A 19033-nucleotide genomic window follows, 5' to 3' on the forward strand; every position below is an offset into this window, starting at 1 on the left:
GTTAGTCAGGAAAAAAGGGCAGCCAATTTGAAAGGGGCGGGTTGTTGTTGTCTTTTAAGAGGCGGCTGTCCTTGCAGAGCCCTAAAGGTGCACTTTCCCGCCAAATATCCACAGAGATGCCAAATGGCAATCTCACAGAGACATAAATTAGCTAATAAAATAATAGGATACAATACTAATCCAATACCAGGAATGAATTAAGGATGTCCACAACCACTTTGTCCTTTTGCCTGCCCACAACTTAGATCATACAGCTTAGATCATACAGCTCTGTAAAAAATATATACAGTGGTACCTTGGTTCTCAAACTTAATCCGTTCCAGAAGTCCGTTCCAAAACCAAAGCGTTCCAAAACCAAGGTGCGCTTTCCCAGAGAAAGTAATGCAAAATGGACTAATCCGTTCCAGACTTTTAAAAACAACTCCTAAAACATGAATTTTACTATCTAACGAGACCATTGATCCATAAAATGAAAGCAAAAAACAATGTACTGCAGTCACACAATCAATCAATCAGTAGCTGAACTGGTTTCCACACAGCCACAAAAACAAAACGAAAAGAGCTGCAAAAACAATAATGCAAAATAAATAGTGAAAACAGACAGACCTCAGTCTAACACTCAAAACAGAAGTGCGGCACTCAAAACGGAAATGTAACATTCAAAACGGAAGCGTGGAACTCAAAATGGAGTACGTTCGGCTTCCGAAAAAAGTTTGCAAACCGGAACACTTACTTCCAGGTTTGCAGTGTTTGGGTTCCAAGTTGTTTGAGTACCAAGGCGTTTGAGAACCAAGGTACCACTGTGTGTGTGTGTGTGTGTGTGTGCGCTTTATCAACGCATTCTGTGTTACAGTCATACACAGGATAATAAGCAAGAAAGGCATACAGCTTATTCAATTCATCTTCCGAAGGCCTGCAATGACAAGGAAAACGCAATCTGATCTAAGGGTAGAAGTCTCATACTACCCACCATAGGCAGAATATAATAGCAGCCTACAAACCATTTACTCCAGGCAAGGTGGATGGCCCTTAGCAACAGGTGAGGAGGAGTTGTTGTTTATGAGTATCTTGAACAAAAAAAGTAAAGGAAACTACATTGACCCAAAAGAAAACCCAGAACCTAGCCAGGCAATATCTTTATTAGATCTCTTTATGAAACCAGATGTTAAACAAAACAGAGGAGAGGGGAAGCTGGCTTGACGCTGAATCCACGGAGTCTGCATTTAGTCACAGTCTTAAAATGGAGTGTAGGGGGAGCCAGCAGGGTTAATTTGAATTGCCTCCAGTCTACTAGGTGCTATACCATGAAGGGGAAGATGAGGGAGGCTAACTGTGTTAAATAATACTCATCAGGTCAGTTTGATAATGGGTTGAAACTAACCAGTATGAAAGAAGAGATGAAGTTAGGAAGGATCGGTAAAGCTGTGAGTTTCACATAAACTGGCAATTTGTTTAATCAGTTCCCGGTTATCTGAAAAGTACAGTAAGCCTGCAACCTATGCACATTTAATTGTGTGCTTTCAGCTTTAAATGCATGGCAAAAAATTAATATAAAGGGGGTGCAAAGAGGGCAGAGCTCTGGGAAAAATGACTTTGGCAATCCCACCCGCAATTCAACCCCAATGGATTTGGAAGACATGTGATTTTGGCTTAAGGCGCAACCCCCTACATAAATTGTGGGTTTACTGTACCTTAAAGCTACATAGTATCTCAGTATTTCGATTAGGCCATAGCTAATCCTTACCTGGAGCAAAAAGAGCTTTTAAACTCTCAGTGTTGCTTCTCAATAGGGATGTTCTCGTGGGAGAATTTGACTTCTTACAAGATCATCCCCACCTTAACTGTGTATAGTTGGAATTTCAGAAGTTAAATGCAAGAAAATGTAGATGTACTGTAATAGTATTCATTAGATTTATATACAGTGGAACCTCGGTTTTCGAACGTAATCTGTTCTGGAAGTCCATTCAACTTCTGAAACGTTCGAAAACCGAGAATCAAAGGGCTGTCAACAAATTCGATGGGGAAAATTAAGAAATGTGCCTGGGAAGCCATTCGACTTCCGAGGCACGTTCAAAAACCGAAGCATTCACTTGCGGATTTTTGGCGTTTGGCTTCCGAAACGTTCGGCAGCCGAAATGTTCGGCTGCCAAGGTTTGACTGTACTGCCCTTCATCACAACATAAAACACAAATGACAACCCATAACATGTAGTTTAAGGATCAAACGAGTCATATAGATGCTGTAATAAGTAATCTATAATAAAATGCAACAACAACAGCACAAAACAGTCCATAATTACAAAACCTTGACTCTATCTAAAAGTATTTCTTAATCCTGTCTCCTATGGAAAATCACAGACCCTTCCAGCTCTCACTTAGAAATTTTCTCTTCATCTTATCCGTCCCTCACCCTGCTTGTGGTGGGAGGAATCTTCAGTTTTTAAATTCATCAGCAAGCTGTTTGCCTGCACTTTATTTTGCTCACCTTTCTTTCCTATAATGGATGTGAACATACTCAATCAACTTTGATGGGTTGTTTAATTTTAAGCAGAACTCTAAAGCATTTTTTTAAAGTATAGTCTACTCCTCTGACCATTATCTTGTGCCAGCACTAACAAGGTTGATACTGCTTTCATCTTTTTTCAGCCAGAGTTGGATTTTCCTGGCAAAACCTTCATTACCTGTTAAGGATGCTCCAACACCAGGAGTTAAGAAAGCAGAGTTCTGTCGAAACAAATATTCCAGCTTGAAATCAGAGTGCTAAAGAGACATGTTTGAAAAAGGAACTAGGGAGTGTTTGTTGCAAAGAGTGCTGTCTGCTTTCTTAAAGGAGAATTCATTATTCCCTACAGCATCTGCAGGCCATTAGCCACTGATGTTTCTGTAAAAGAATACCCTCCACTAAAGAGAATGAACTTCTTGGGGCTTTTAATACACAGCTGAAATATGTTTTAAATCCAAAAATGGAGGGAGGGGAAGAGGTGACCCCATGTCAATAATTTAATGGCAAAACTTTTGGGGGGAGGAAGGGGGTCAATGCCACTTAGATGAATGGTTCACTAAATACGAGACTCCACACTGTTTCATCACATACATAACTTGATTAAGATGACTTTCAAGCAAAGTATACACTGCCTTCACTGAAAAACAGTGTGTCTGAGTTGACTAGAAGTGACCACAAAATTCTGTATTTACTAATCCATGAGGAGTTCATTAATACTTTTGAGTAATTACTTGATACTGCAGTGATGAAAAATATGTTTGAACTTGCCCTCAAAGTGAATAATATTCTCATAAATCATATGAAAGGCCAAAACAAAGTAATCAGAATACTACAATATTCACATGAGCCAATTCACAGGATTCTCAAGTTCAATAGGTTTTAGCCTTCTTTTAAAATAAGATTTACCAGGGTGGTTTACATACAATAAAATATAGTTGAAAGGGCATAACAAATGTACAGGAAGATTTGTTGAAGAGCAATAAGGGACAAACTGAACTGACAAACCAACTAGATTTCCCAATTAGATATTGTGAAACATTTCAAAGGCACCGAAGGGGCGCTTCATTAGTTTAGGACTGTGCTGAGAGATTCTAGGCCTCATTAATCAGGAATAAAAGATAACAAAGACAACCACTTCCAAGTTTCCTGGCATGGGGATTCACAGCAATTTCATACCCACCAACCTAAATAGCCTCGGTCCTGTATACCTGAAGGAATGTCTCCACCCCCATCGTTCAGCCCGGACACTGAGATCCAGTGCTGAGGGCCTTCTGACGGTTCCCTCTTTGCGAGAAGTGAGGTTACAGGGAACCAGACAGAGGGCCTTCTCGGTAGTGGCACCCACCTTGTGGAACACCCTCCCTTCAGATGTGAAAGAAATAAGCAGCTATCCTATCTTTAAAAGACATCTGAAGGCAGCCCTGTTCAGGGAAGGTTTTAATATTTAATGCTGTACTGTTTTTAACATTTGATTGGGAGCCGCCCAGAGTGGCTGGGGAAACTCAGCCAGATGGGCGGGGTATAAATAATAAATTATTATTATTATTGTTATTAATCATCATCATCTGGGGGATCTAAATCAGGACATTCATTCTTTGCTCAGCTGCTGTGGCATGAGTCAGCTGACTCCTACCAGAGCAACCAACCAAAATATGAGACATTCCAGGAGCCAATCAGAAGCTTGAATGCCTTCTGTAATTCTAGGATATCCTGCTTAAATTGGGGCGGTTGACTAGTAGGCAATTTTAAATCCAACGATACTTACACTGATAAAATCCAGTTAGGATTCCGCTGAACATAACTGTGAAATATATCTTCATTTCAAGAGTTAATACCTCTATTTTCTCTTTTTATGCAACAAAACCGCTACCCTGCGAGATTTCTTTATCTCGCAGGGAGTTGACCTGGCTTGTGTGACGGAGACCTGGGTGCGCGAAGGGGTAACTGTTACCTTACGAGAGATGGCGCCCCCGGGTTTCTCCGTCCTCCACCAGTCACGGACTGTGGGCCGGGGGGGAGGGGTGGCAGTATTAATCCGGGAAAATTGTTCTTTCAGGGCTCTACCATCGCCATCGATCCCCGGCATTGAATGTGTTGGCCTAGTGTGGGGCTCCGAGGAGAGCTTGGCTGTCTGGCTGGTGTACCGGCCACCTAGCGCACCAGCAGCCACCCTGTCAGGCCTGCTGGAGGCGGTGGCCGGCTGGGCCTTGGAGTTCCCTAACCTATTGGTATTGGGAGACTTCAACTTCCACGCTGATGCCACTCCCTCCTCACAGGCTCTGGACCTGGTGTCTTACATGGCGACACTAGGGCTCTCCCAGTTTGTTTCGGGCCCCACACATCAAGCAGGCCACACGCTGGATTTGATCTTTGGCGCCGGTATAGATGTGATCATGTCTCCTTCGATGAAGGTGCCATGGTCTGATCACTACGCTCTGAAAGCCAGGATTGACTTTCCACCCCCACCCTGCTTAGGTGGCGAGCCGATTTGGGCTCGCCCGCGGAGGCTGATGGACCCAGATAGATTCCGTCAAGCCTTGCGGGACCTTGCTCCCCCTGGCGACTCATTGACTGAGCTTGTTGAGGGCTGGAATACCCAGCTCCTGGCAGCCATCGATGAGATCGCACCTAAGCGCCCTCTGCGACCCCGCAGAAACCGGGCTCCCTGGTTTACCGAGGAGCTTCGGAAAATGAAGCGGGACCTCAGACAGCTAGAGCGAGTATGGCGGGGTGCCCGTGACGGAGCCTCAAGAACATCTTATAGGGTTTTTATGAAAACCTATGAGATGGCAGTGAAGGCTGCTAAGAAGTCTTACTTCTCGGCCTCCATTGCATCCGCTAGCTCTCGCCCGGCGCAATTATTTAGTATAATTCGGTCTTTAACGTCCCTTGAAGGACAGCCAAATTTAAATAACAATCTGACACACAGCTGTGAGGCATTTGCGAGCTTTTTTGCGGAGAAGGTCCTGTTGCTCCGCCATGACCTCCCTGCCAATTTGGATACAATAAAGGAACTGGAGGCCCCTCGACTGTCCTCGGGTCCAGTATTGGACCACTTTGACCGGATATCTCCAGCCGATGTGGACAGATTCCTCCAAGCTGGAAAGCCCACCACCTGTCCTCTTGACCCGTGCCCGTCATGGCTGATTAGAGCGTGTCCAGACGAGGTGCGGGGCCCCCTGGGGGATATCATCAATTTGTCCCTTGGCACCGGGATATTCCCAGGGGAACTGAAGGAGGCGGTGGTGCGTCCGCTCTTAAAGAAAACATCATTAGATCCCTCAGATCTATCCAATTACCGCCCTGTCTCGAATCTTCCATTCCTGGGTAAGGTGATTGAGAGAGCGGTTGCTGAACAGCTTGGTAGGTTTCTGGATGAAACATCTGCTCTGGACCCATTCCAGTCCGGCTTCCGCGCTGGTCATGGGACCGAGACGGCTCTGGTCGCCTTAACAGATGATCTCCGCAGGCAGCTGGATCGAGGCGGGTCAGGGCTGCTGATTCTTCTAGATCTGTCAGCAGCCTTTGACATGGTCGATCATGAACTCCTGGACCACCGCCTTGCCGACGTGGGGATCCAGGGCACAGTCCTTCAATGGCTGCGCTCGTTTCTCTCTGGTCGGGGACAGAGGGTGGCGCTTGGGGGGGAATTGTCATCACGCCACTCCTTGGTGTGTGGAGTGCCTCAGGGTGCAATTCTCTCCCCGATGCTTTTTAACATCTTTATGCGCCCCCTCGCCCAGCTTGTCCGGAGTTTTGGGCTGGGTTGCCATCAGTATGCTGATGACACCCAACTCTATCTGTTGATGGATGGCCATCCTGACTCGGCCCCAGACACACTGACCAGATGTCTGGAAGCTGTGGCTGGATGGTTACATGGGAGCCGGTTGAAGTTAAATCCTTCGAAGACAGAGGTCCTCTGGCTGGGGCGGGACGATATGGGATCGAGGGGGCAACTCCCATCTCTTGCGGGGGTGCAATTAGTGCCAGCACCGGCCGTTAAGAGTTTGGGTGTAATCTTCGATACCTCCCTTTCTATGGAGTCGCAGATTACAGCTATAACAAAGGCGGCATTTTTTCATCTCCGCCAAGCTAAGCAGTTGGCCCCTTATCTCTCTCGTCCTGACCTAGCCACGGTGATCCATGCGACGGTCACCTCCAGACTAGATTATTGTAACTCGCTCTACGTGGGGCTGCCCTTGAGACTGACCCAGAAACTCCAGCGGGTGCAGAATGCCGCGGCGAGACTCCTTATGGGGTCTTCGCTGCGAGACCACATTCATCCGGTATTATACCAGCTGCACTGGCTCCCGGTGGAGTACAGGATCAGGTTTAAGGTGCTGGTTTTAACCTTTAAAGCCCTATACGGCCTAGGACCCTCGTACCTACGGGACCGCCTCTCCTGGTATGCCCCACAGAGAAACCTACGGTCTGCAAATAATAACATCCTCAAGGTCCCAGGCCTCAGAGAGGTTAGGCTGGCCTCAACTAGAGCCAGGGCCTTCTCGGCTGCAGCTCCAAACTGGTGGAATGCTCTGTCAAAAGAGACTAGGGCCCTGCGGGACCTGACATCTTTCCGCAGGGCCTGCAAGACAGAGTTGTTCCGCCAGGCCTTTGGTCAGGGCGCAGCCTGACTCCCTCCTCTGGCAACCTGCACATAATTCTGCTTAATTGGTTGCCATCAATTTGATTTAATTAATTTTTATAATGAAATATTTTTAGATTGTGTGATTATTTGACTGATTATTTGATTGTTGTTAGCCGCCCTGAGCCCGGCTGTGGCTGGGGAGGGCGGGATATAAATAAAATTTATTATTATTATTATTATTATTCACAAGAGCAATTTAATATTTATTTATTTATTTTTAAAAAGGCAAGGCAATGAGAGAAAGGGAGCTAAAAGGCTAATTAAGCATTACTGAATGCAAAAAAGATTGATAAATGTACCATTTGTTTTGCAAGGAACAACATACTTAAATATCAGAAAGCCAGCAACATTGCTTAAGTTCACCGACTTGGGAAAACATTCTTTTATGCTGCATAGTTCTAAAATAAATACTTTAGGGAAACAGAGAGCAAGCCATTATACCTTGGTTTTCATTTTCTTTCAGATAGAAACTGCTAGAGCAAACATTCCTACTAGTTTACGTTGCCTGTGTTTTTACGAAGTTAATAACCGAACTGTCAGTCAAGGCCTATATAAATACAGTAGTTGAATGCTTTCTGCTTTAGAAGCACTCTTATTTACAAGAGCAGCCAGCCAAGATTTTGAAATGACTGCATGGTCTGTTTGCTTTGATCTCTTTTATGCCTCAGTCTCTCAGTACCTGTTAGTTTGCTATTTATGATACCTTTGTGTATTTAGGCATGAGAAGAGCAACTGTGGGAAGCCAGCACTTCTTAAGAAATCAGTGATGTGAGGGGGTGCATCAGAAGATGATAAGCAGGAATTTTATTTTACTTTTTTTGAAAAAACAAAAAACCTCAAGGTAGTCATTTGTGAATGCAAAGAGACTGACAGGTGTTACGTTACCAAGGGGGGGGGGGAGTACAAAGGTGTTATTTAAGCATACATCAGCTTTGTGACTGTACACTCACACTGTATGTACCTATTGTTCAAGAAGTTTCCAGGATATCCCAAACTAATCTCAGCTCATTTACTGCCTTTGATTACTGCTTTGGAGGATTACCACAGCCCTACCACAAAATGATTCACTCGTTAGCCTTTTGAAAGAACCTTCTCCCACGACTGACACGGAGGAATGAAGACTCCTAGAACAATTGCAGCATGCCTGCTTTGTGTACGTAATGCAGTGAGTCTACCTTGCATTCCTCTCCCAAGCAGATCAAACAGCAGTCGTGCCCAGACCTAGGGAGCTTCCCCCTGCACAAACAGGAGACCCGAGGTACCACTGATATGTGGGCAGCAAAGAAGGAAAAATGTAACTGGAAAACACAGTAAAGAACAATGTGGCGGGTTGGGGGGAGGAGATGAAGGTTTTTTTTCTGCTGAACAGCTGACAGAAGATGAGTGAAAACTATATACAGTGGTACCTCGGGTTAAGTACTTAATTTGTTCCAGAGTTCCGTTCTTAACCTGAAACTGTTCTTAACCTGAAGCACCACTTTAGCTAATGGGGCCTCCTGCTGCCGCTGAGCCGCCAGAGCAAGAGTTCTGTTCTCATCCTGAAGGAAAGTTCTTAACCTGAAGCACTATTTCTGGGTTAGCGGAGTATGTAACCTGAAGCATATGTAACCTGAGGTACCATTGTAACGTCGCTCCATTGCTGCTAATAGGGCAGCTGGAAGAGAGCACAGGAGACATACCTGAAGGAGCGTCTCTACTCCCATCGTCCAGCCTGGACACTGAGGTCCTGCTCTGAGGTCCTTCTGGCAGTTCCCTCACTGCAAGAAGCGAGGTTACAGGGAACCAGAAAGAGAGCCTTCTTGGTAGTGGCACCCACCCTGTGGAACGCCCTCCCATCAACTTTTAGAAGACATCTGAAGGCAACCCTGTTTAGGGAAGCATTTAATGCCTGATGTTTTATCGTGTTTTTAACATTCTGTTGGGAGCCGCCCAGAGTGGCTGGGGAAACCCAGCCAGACGGGTGGGCTATAAATAACACCCATCATCCCTGACCACCCGCCACACTAGCTAGGAAAGATGGGAACTGTAGTCCAACAACACCTGGGAACCCAAGGTGGAGAAAGTCTGGTCTCGAGGAATAAGTTCTGTGTGTCACAGGTGCATTTAGCTCACTTGTACAGCACATGGTTTCAAAAGCAAAAAGTTCTCAGGTTCAATTCCAGAATGGGATGGGAAAGACAGAACCATGGCTACAGTTAGTGCAAATAATTCTGAGCTACACAGACCAAACATCTGACTCCTTGCAAGGCATTTCCCTGTTGTTTGTTGTTGTTTAGTCGTTTAGTTGTGTCTGACTCTTCGTGACCCCATGGAGCAGAGCACGCCAGGAACTCCTGTCTTCCACTGCCTCCCGCAGTTTGGTCAAACTCATGCTGGTAGCTTCGAGAACACCGTCCAACCATCTCGTCCTCTGTCGTCCCCTTCTCCTTGTGCCCTCAATCTTTCCCAACACCAGGGTCTTTTCCAGGGAGTCTTCTCTTCTCATGAGATGGCCAAAGTATTGGAGCCTCAGCTTCAGGGTCTGTCCTTCCAGTGATCACTCAGGGCTGATTTCCTTAAGAATGGAGAGGTTTGATCTCCTTGCAGTCCATGGGACTCTCAAGAGTCTCCTCCAACACCATAATTCACTGCCTTGCCGTGGCGAAGGGGCTTGAATAACTCAGAGAAGCTATGAGTTATGCCGTACAGGGCCAGCAAAGATGGACAGGTCATAGTGGAGAGTTTTGACCAAATGGGATCCACCTGGAGCAGGAACCGGCAAGCCACTCCAGTATCCCTGCCAAGAAAACTCCATGGACAAAGACAACAGGCATTTCCCTATGTTTCCACATTTCTTGCGAAGAGGGCAGATAACCATACTGAATAAAGTGTGTTACGCTACTGAACCATTACCGTCCCTTTGGTAAATTAGGTGTCTAACAGTCACCATAAAAAGCTCTACCTTTTAAAGTAGTCCCTGAGAATGTGCTATCTCCAACATGCATCAAAATTGGTGCTTGAACTTGAAGCAGCCTGCCTTCCTTGGCTGTACTGCCTGCTATCCAGAATTTTTATCTGATCCCTGTGGTAGCACCTAACATTATGAGAACTTGAAAGCTTTGTTTTCATTTGTTAATATTTTGCATCTCATCTACGAATCTACTGCCTTTTCCAGTAAACTATTTTTAAAAGTGAGAAATCCACCACTCGCTTGAAGTTCTCATTCAGAGGGTTTGGTCCAAGGCTATGATGCAGGAGGAGGTTAGCACTCAGGAGCAATTTAAGCATGATCTTAGGCAAGCAAGAAGAATTTACCTGTGGAATGTTGTATGCATCTCCTTCTTTAAACCAGGTTGGTTCACCAGGGATGGCGGTTGCACTGGTGTTAACAACATGCTACATAGAATTGCAGATTTGGAATGGTCACAAGAGTCATCTAGTACTATCCCCTTTTTGCTTCTGCTTTGCTTAAACACAGCTTTATATGTAATTTGAACTGAAAACCATGATTAATGCCAACTAGGTATTGTTTGGAACAAACCGGTTTTAAACAGAGAAGCAAAAATGGAAGCTCAAGAACCCAAGGCTCAAGGTGGCTTGTTCTCATCACACTAAAACAGGGGAAGAAATGGAGGCCGTGAGAGATTTTACTTTCTTGGGCTCCATGATCACTGCAGATGGTGACAGCAGTCACGAAATTAAAAGACGCCTGCTTCTTGGGAGAAAAGCAATGACAATCCTAGACAGCATCTTAAAAAGCAGAGACATCACCTTGCCAACCAAGGTCTGTATACTTAAAGCTATGGTTTTCCCAGTAGTGATGTATGGAAGTGAGAGCTGGACCATAAAGAAGGCTGATCGTTGAAGAATTGATGCTTTTGAATTATGATGCTGGAGGAGACTCTGGAGAGTCCCATGGACTGCAAGAAGATCAAACCTCTCCATTCTTAAGGAAATCAGCCCTGAGTGCTCACTGGAAGGACAGATCCTGAAGCTGAGGCTCCAATACTTTGGCCACCTCATGAGAAGAGAAGACTCCCTGGAAAAGACCCTGATGCTGGGAAAGATGGAGGGCACAAGGAGAAGGGGACGACAGAGGACGAGATGGTTGGACAGTGTTCTCGAAGCTATTAACATGAGTTTGACCAAACTGCGGGCGGGAGGCAGTGGAAGACAGGAGTGCCTGGCATGCTCTGATCCATGGGGTCACAAAGAGTCGGACTCGACTAAACAACAACAAAACAGGGGTGTGCACCCCCCATAGGTTGGTGGTCTACTTCTACCAACCTTGACCATTATTCACGTTGGCTGGGTCTGATGGGAGCTGGAAGTCCAACATCATTTGGAGGGGCACAGGTTCCTTACTCATAAGTTTAACTCTGATTGAACACTTGCAAACGTGTCCCAAGTCTCATAGTGGGTACCAGATTTTAATTTTTTTAAAAAAAACCTGCCTATCAAACTTTTCCAACCATAGTTGAATGCATCTGATTTACACTAAGTCAGCCTTTGCAACACTGCCACTTCTTTCCTTAAAATTCCACAGAGAACCTGCTCTCCCACTGAAGCCTTCCATCAGCAGGCTGCACTATTCAATAATTAGCAGCGCAAGAATGATTTTATCCCCTAAATTCACTTACACACACAAAGTGCTTTCTTTCTCATCAATATCATCCAAGAGACATGCAGTCACATGAGTTTCTCTACAGCCTGTTTCAGAATTCTGTAGCTCATGGGAGTTTGCCTTTGCATTGTTAACTACATCATGAAAAAGGAGAAAATCTTGGACTATCGTTAATATTCATGCTTGTCGAGGGGAGGCACCACTTTATTCAGCGGTTCTGAATAAAGGAATGCTACTACAGGATAAGTGATGGCATTTTGGAGAAGCTCCTTTGGCAAGAGGGGAAGAAAAAAACAAAATCAATTCCTGAATAGTCTTTCTGATTAGTACTCAAGCACTAATTGGAAATTCAGAGAAATCTGCACTCAACATGCCAGTAAAAGGAAGAATCATTACTCATTCTTCAAAGCTGTAAACAGAAGATAAGTGTGTTTCAGGAAATTATAGGTACTGAAGTTCAATAGTTCAGGCATTTTTTCCATCCTCATTCTGTAGCAGCAACAGCAGCAGTGATCTTTATACAGGTGTCCAAAAGAATAGCTTGTTACCTGCAAAAGTCATTCCACTAAATTTTTCACTGACACTGAGTGTATACAGCAAATCTGTTCTCTGTACCTGTAAGGAGTAAGTTTCCAAGCAGCTATTAGTCACATCCAACACCTAAAATTATAATGTGTGGAGTGGCCCTATGATAAATACACGGGAAGTAGGAAACCCCACTGTTGCTTGGAGTCCATATATAACAACAAGATATGGACAGGAAAATCTGCTACTCACAGCAGAGGCCGAACTTTTCTAGGCATTATGGGTTTAACAGCAAATCCTACACTACGTAATGAGGAACAAGGATGCTAATAAAGAAATAATCACATTTCTTGCTGATTTGAACTGCATTTATATAAGTACGGTTGCCATACTTCAAAAAGTGAAAATCTGGGCACAAAAGTTGTTGAGCATTTTTTTTTTTTTGCAAAATCTAAAAAAGAGAAGAAAAGACAATTTTGGAGCTATTTTTTGGCATTTCATCAAAAAATCAACACTTCTGACATGGGTTGCCATACGCCCGGGTTTCCTCGGACATTTTTGCCGACTTCCGGAAATTCCACCCAGATGCTAATTCCGATGTCATTTGAGAAATTAAAAAAAAAAGTAGTTAAAGTACTGTATAACAGTTCTGCTGGGAATTGAGTGGCTTGGCAAAGCTTGCAGAAAGCCAGACTGAGTCATCTGATGTGCAGGGAGTTTGATCCTGATAGGGCAGTGTTTTCCTGCCACCCCCTGGGCCAACTTTGACCTGTCAGTAGGACAACCCACCTGCCAAGCACCTCGGTGCCCACCTGTCAAGATTGACCTGCAGGGGTGGAGGAGAGATAACGTTCAAAAAGGTTGAGAGGTTTGAGAAAGCCAAAAGGAGGGCAGAAGTAATGAGCCAGAGGAGAATGTTATTTCTTTCTTTAGGGCAGACGGGAATGGAAGGCATTTGGGTGTAAATATGTTTTCCACCCCTTGTTTTAAATATATCTACAAGAGAAAGATGGGGGGGGGAATATTAAAGTGGTACAAGCTTCCTGCACCTTTCGCAAGGGTAATTCATTTACACTTTAAACAAACCCATGAGTAAACTGAAGATTTTCAACTGGCTGGGAAGATGGGACTTTGGAAACTCTTTTCTTCAATGTAAAATGGAGTACCACTGCCATGGATTCTTGCAGAAGTAAGGAGAGAAAAATAATTTTCTTAAAATTGCCTGGCCTTTCATTTCTGTCAAACCATGCTGCAACATCCTCTTCTAAATGTTCAGCCTTGGATATAGAAATTAGAACCTTAGGTCCTCAATAACCTGTGGCACAAGCTGCATCTAATTTAACGAGGCTTCCTCTATCATCGCACAATCTGGGAGATCAGACTTTCCACTCATGTCAATGACACCTGCCCATGTAACCTAATTTTAAAACGTATCTGAGGTTGCCTATTAAGTGAAAAGGTACAGGAGGTGGATCAACACAACATCTGTGGAAATAAGATCCACTTTTATGGAAAAGTTCCTACCTTCAGGCTTCCCAGTTTGAAAATGTTGGCTCATTTAAAACGACCCAGAAAGTTACATAAAATGTACTTGACTGTAATCCAAACACAAGTACATATTGGAAACAAAGGATGCCTGAAGGAAAGCGAATTACATATTGTTGCTCTAGGTACACAGTGATTATTCTGCAATAAAAAAAACATGAATCAAGAGAGACATCTAGCGGTTTTTTTATTATTACAAAAGTGTCTCAGCTGCTGAACCAGAACAAATAAATATAAAATGCAGGTTTCCTCAAACAGAGATTATTGTTATAATTTCATTGTAAAGGATTAGTTCCCAAAAGTCATTCTTAAAATTAAATTAGTGTAGGCACGCAGCCTGAAGGGCTCACACATACCCAAATAACAAAATCACCAGATTAGATTCTATTTGTGCTTATATATTATTCAGAAAATGAGTAGCAGCCAATCATGTGTGGGTTTAAATTGTGAACATTTTGCCCTTGCAGCTGGCACCATTTCAGAGTTGTACATCCCTCAATCAAGAATACAGTGGTGCCTCGCAAGACGAAAAGAATCCGTTCTGTGATTCTCTTCGTCTAGCGGTTTTTTCGTCTTGTGAAGCAAGCCCATTGACGGATTAGCGGATTAGCGGCTTTTAGTGGCTTATCTGCTGATCGGATCAGCTGATAAGCAGCTTAGAAAAAGGGGGGGAAAGGGAAAAAAAACCAGCAGGAACTCGCAAGACTTGCGAAGCAAGCCCATAGATTTGTTTTGCGAAGCACCTCCAAAACGGAAAACTCTTTCGTCTAGCGGGTTTTCCGTCTTGCGAGACATTCGTCTTGCGGGGCACCACTGTATTATTAATTGAAAACAGGTGACGGCAGAACCTCCAGCCCATCCCTGCAATACAGACAAAGCCCATTTGGACCAAACAAGTGTGTAACTGAAAAGTTACATTGCAGCCCTTGGATGTGCTGTTCTCAGGCCCTGTGCTTCCCTTTGCTCCTGTCTGCTTCTGCCGCACTCTGGCTTTGCTACAACTCCTTGTTGACACTTTCTGCCCTGCTACCCACTCCTGTCCAGAATCCATTGAAGAATTCAACCTACCACCCAGGCAACAAAGCAGACGCACCACAGTTCTCTCACTTTCAGAATCAGCTCACTTATTCCTGGCCCATTCTGCAAAGGCTCACGAGAAAAGACCCAGGCCCTTCGACTTTTCTGAAGCGAGACTCCACATCCATGAAAGTCGAATTATGAAAGGGTTCAAGGCATTTAAAGGCGCCAGGAAATACATATAGAACAATCACATGACAATGAATTGTGGGGGTAAAACCCCTCAATGTGTACTCTTCCATGTATGAAACAAAATAAAAAATTCCTTCCAGTAGCACCTTAGAGACCAACTAAGTTTGTTATTGGTGTGAGCTTTCATGCGCATGCACACTTCTTCAGATACTTCTTCGGATTCTTCAGTGTGCATGCGCACGAAAGCTCATACCAATAACAAATTTAGTTGGTCTCTAAGGTGCTACTGGAAGGAATTTTTTTATCTTGTTTCCACTATGGCAGACCAACACAGCTACCTATCTCTATCTTCCATTTGGGGAGTTTAGGGGGAGTTTTCAATATTTAATATTTAATGCTGTATTGTTTTTAACACTCGATTGGAAGCCGCCCAGAGTGGCTGGGGAAACTCAGCCAGATGGGCAGAGTATAAATAATAAATTATATAATTATTATAAACATATATGAATCCTGCTTCTTATGCTTAGAGCTTTGTACATCCTTTTAAGATAATGGAAAGGTAACATTTGTGAAATGAGGGCTGCAATCTTATGCATACTTAACAGGAAGCAAGACCAAATAAACCTGGGGTGGTTTCTACGCAAGGAGGCTTAGGGCCGTGTTTTAAAAGTTATACAGCTAAATCTAGATTAGCCCCACGTTGAAGCAAGCACAAATGTCTGAAGTATAATTTGTGAGGGAAATGAAGAAAAGAAAAAGCAACAGCTTAGCAGGTCGGGAATAGTAAAATAACTGCAAACATTAGCCGAGAGTGCCATTTTACACCCAAATTAACAATCATGGATTTTAGTCCAACCTTCTGCAATGCAGGAATCTTTTGCCCAATGTGGGGCTCAAATCCATGACCCTGAGATTAAGAGCATCATGTTCTCACTGTCATAATATTTTTTTTAACACAGTTTAATTATTGGTATCAGATGATAACAATAAATTTCATATAAATTCATCAAAAATAAGGGACATTTCTCAAGTTTCTTTTTGATCATAGAATATTTTATAGCAGTGGTGAGGTACATGTGACCCCCCCCCCCCAAATAATATTGGACTACAACTCCCATTATCTCTGACTAGGGATTATAAGAGTTGGATTCCAAAATCTGGATGGTTGCAGGTTCCTCAACCCTGTTTCACGAGGAGAGCATCCATGTACCATACCTGTTTTTCTTTGAGTTCTCATCCTTTCCTCTTTTAACCCCAAATATTCTTGTGATCAATGTACTAAAGAGAAGAGTAGATGAATTTCTCACCTATCAAGCAACATAAAGGCAAGTGTTAAATGACATCCCAATTTTTCCTATATCTTTTCATTATGTATAAGTTAAAGTAGATGAAAAAAAGCCCATAAAGGAGAAAGAGCTTCATTTTAAAAACATAATGTCAATTTCAACTTACTTATATTTATACTGGAATTAGACCTGTGGTTCTCAACATTGGGCGCAAGCCCAACAGGGGGGCAATTTGATTTTTAAGGGGGGCTATTCAAGAATGAGTTATTAACAGTAAATTTTTTTTGCATTTCTTATGGTTCTAGGGGTGTCATATACAGTATATTGTGACATACACATTTTTTTATCTCGAGGTGAGCTCAAATGGTATTCTGAATTTTTATTTTATTCTATAGTAATTAAAATGATCAAAGTATTACATTAAAAGCTTCCATTAAAATTATTTTATATTATGCATTTCAGTTCTTTATTATATGTTTTGGAACTTTATTTGCTATTTTTTCATATCACTTCATATTATCATTATTATTATTAACAATTCCTTAGTGATTTCTTAGTGATTTCATAATGTTATTTAGGGACTGGTTAGTAAGGTGTTTGGGGACGCGGGTGGTGCTGTGGGTTAAACCACAGAGCCTAGGACTTGCCGATCAGAAGGTCGGCGGTTCGAATCCCCGTGACAGGGTGAGCTCCCGTTGCTCGGTCCCTGCTCCTGCCAACCTAGCAGTTTGAAAGCACGCCAAAAAGTGCAAGTAGATAAATAGGTACCGCTCCGGCGGGAAGGTAAACGGCGTTTCCGTGCGTTGCTCTGGCCACATGACCCAGAAACTGTACGCTGGCTCCCTCAGCCAGTAAAGCGAGATGAGCGCCGCAACACCAGAGTCGGCCACGACTGGACCTAATGGTCAGGGGTCCCTTTACCTTTACCTTTACTAAGGTGTTTAAACTATATTACTTGGTGGGGGGACTGATCTTGCGGCATTACATTTTAACTGACCACACCCACGGAAACATTGTTCTACTTTTAGACCCACTGAAATTAATAACAATAACGGAGTAGAAGTTAGATCAGGGCTTCCCAAACGTGGGTCTTCAGATTACAATCCAAAAACAGCTGGAGACCCACGTTTGGGAAAGTCTGAGTTAGGTGGATGCAGCCCATGTTAATAACTTAAACTTAAAGCATTCATTCTAGACCAAGCATGCCACCAGAGACTTCATTATCACCTCCAACTGGCACTCTCTCTCTCTATATATAAGTGTGTGTGTGTGTGTGTGTGTGTGTGTGTGTGTGTGTTAAAAAGTTACTGAGTTTTTAATATTAATCAACCAAGTAGAAGCAGCTTTCTATGTCAGAAGGTGCTCTGCCTTCATTGCAGGAAACTAAATAAAAACCAAATAAAAAGAATACCAAGAGCCAAAATTCAGTGTTTCTGTAGGCTGTTTTATAGCCTTTCCTGCACGCTGCCCACTTGGCATACATTCCATATAACTCTATAAAAAGAATTCATAAAAATCTAATCAGGCATTGTAGTGTTATTGAGAAACACAATCAATACCCCCATTAACATGTGGCTTTCAAACTTAATATACTAAACGTAAAGGATCAACTTACTGCCCAGACAGAAGACGTAAAACCTAATATTGCCGCTCGCATTCCATCTGCCACGTAAGGAATGATGTTTTCTCCTAAGCGGGTGTCCTTGAATAAAGCCCTCAAGATATTTAAAGCATGAACCTGGTAGGGAGGGAAGTCAATACAGGCTACTTAGTTATCGGAATAACCTCAAAATTATGTACTTTAACTTCAAAACTGTAACTCTGAAAAGCGAGCAAGCCCTGATCAGTCGCCTGCTTTGACTTAAGAGTCGGGGGCCAAGTTGATAACTGCATGCCTGGGAAATTTCAGGAATAAACAGCTTGGTAAAAGATAAAGAAAACAAGCCAGGAAACAAATCTCACCCAGCCTGTTCCCAGTAAACTGTGACTGCACCACACACATCACCACAATAAAATACTAATTTAATCTACATTAAAGTTATATTTAGTATGTGTGCTTCTGTTGAAGGATATACAAATCCAATATCCTGGACCCACATTTGAAGCAAGAAGCCCGCTGGGAGTGAATTATCACAGAAAGGTAGCTTATTTTTGTTTTGGCATGTATCCCCCCACAAGACGCTGGGAAGGCCACTGAAATTAGGTCAGTGGTCTATTCTGTACACTGTGGGAAATTATTCTAGAATTCTACACCTCAATACTTGAAATCTTTTCTTACTTTTCATCATAAATTAATAAATTAAGGATTAGTTCTCGTATCCATAATGGTCTTTAAGCCTTATTCACATTATTTGTATGCTTAAGAGATTTCTGAAACATTAAGTGGTTTACAAAATACTTTAAAATAAATATCAGCTTCGTCATAAGCTGAAGCTTTTCTTCTCAAGCCTCTGAAGGGCCACGTACCAATTCTGTTACTGAGTGTACCGGTTTCAATATCTTTCTGTCCTTGTAAAGCTTTTCCCTCCTTTTGTTTTATGATATTTTTGGTGGCACTTTGGTTTTAGATTGTTTTACTGTACCCTGTCCTAGGATTGCTTTGGGATGAAAGGCAGGTTAAAAAGATTTCAAGACATATAAATAAAACTTATTGTGGCATTGAATTCCTGGATACAGTCAAACCTTGGCTCCCGAACGCCTTGGCTCCCGAACGCC

General features: G+C 43.2%; 1 protein-coding gene across 3 annotated transcripts in view; it reads right to left on the reverse strand.

Annotated features, from left to right (window-relative positions):
* Nucleotides 1–19033, reverse strand: part of THADA (THADA armadillo repeat containing) — a 166733-nt gene that overhangs the window by 103002 nt on the left and 44698 nt on the right. For all 3 annotated transcript variants that reach the window (XM_081185941.1, XM_081185943.1, XM_081185942.1), the window contains exons 25-26: nucleotides 17934–18056; nucleotides 16248–16339 (exon numbers count right to left, since the gene is read on the reverse strand). In XM_081185941.1, the coding sequence (XP_081042067.1) occupies nucleotides 16248–16339; nucleotides 17934–18056 (215 nt within the window). The remainder of the gene's footprint in view (nucleotides 1–16247; nucleotides 16340–17933; nucleotides 18057–19033) is intronic.

The sequence above is a fragment of the Podarcis bocagei genome (genome assembly GCF_964188305.1).
Source record: "Podarcis bocagei genome assembly, chromosome: 3".
Classification (NCBI taxonomy): Eukaryota; Metazoa; Chordata; class Lepidosauria; order Squamata; family Lacertidae; genus Podarcis; species Podarcis bocagei.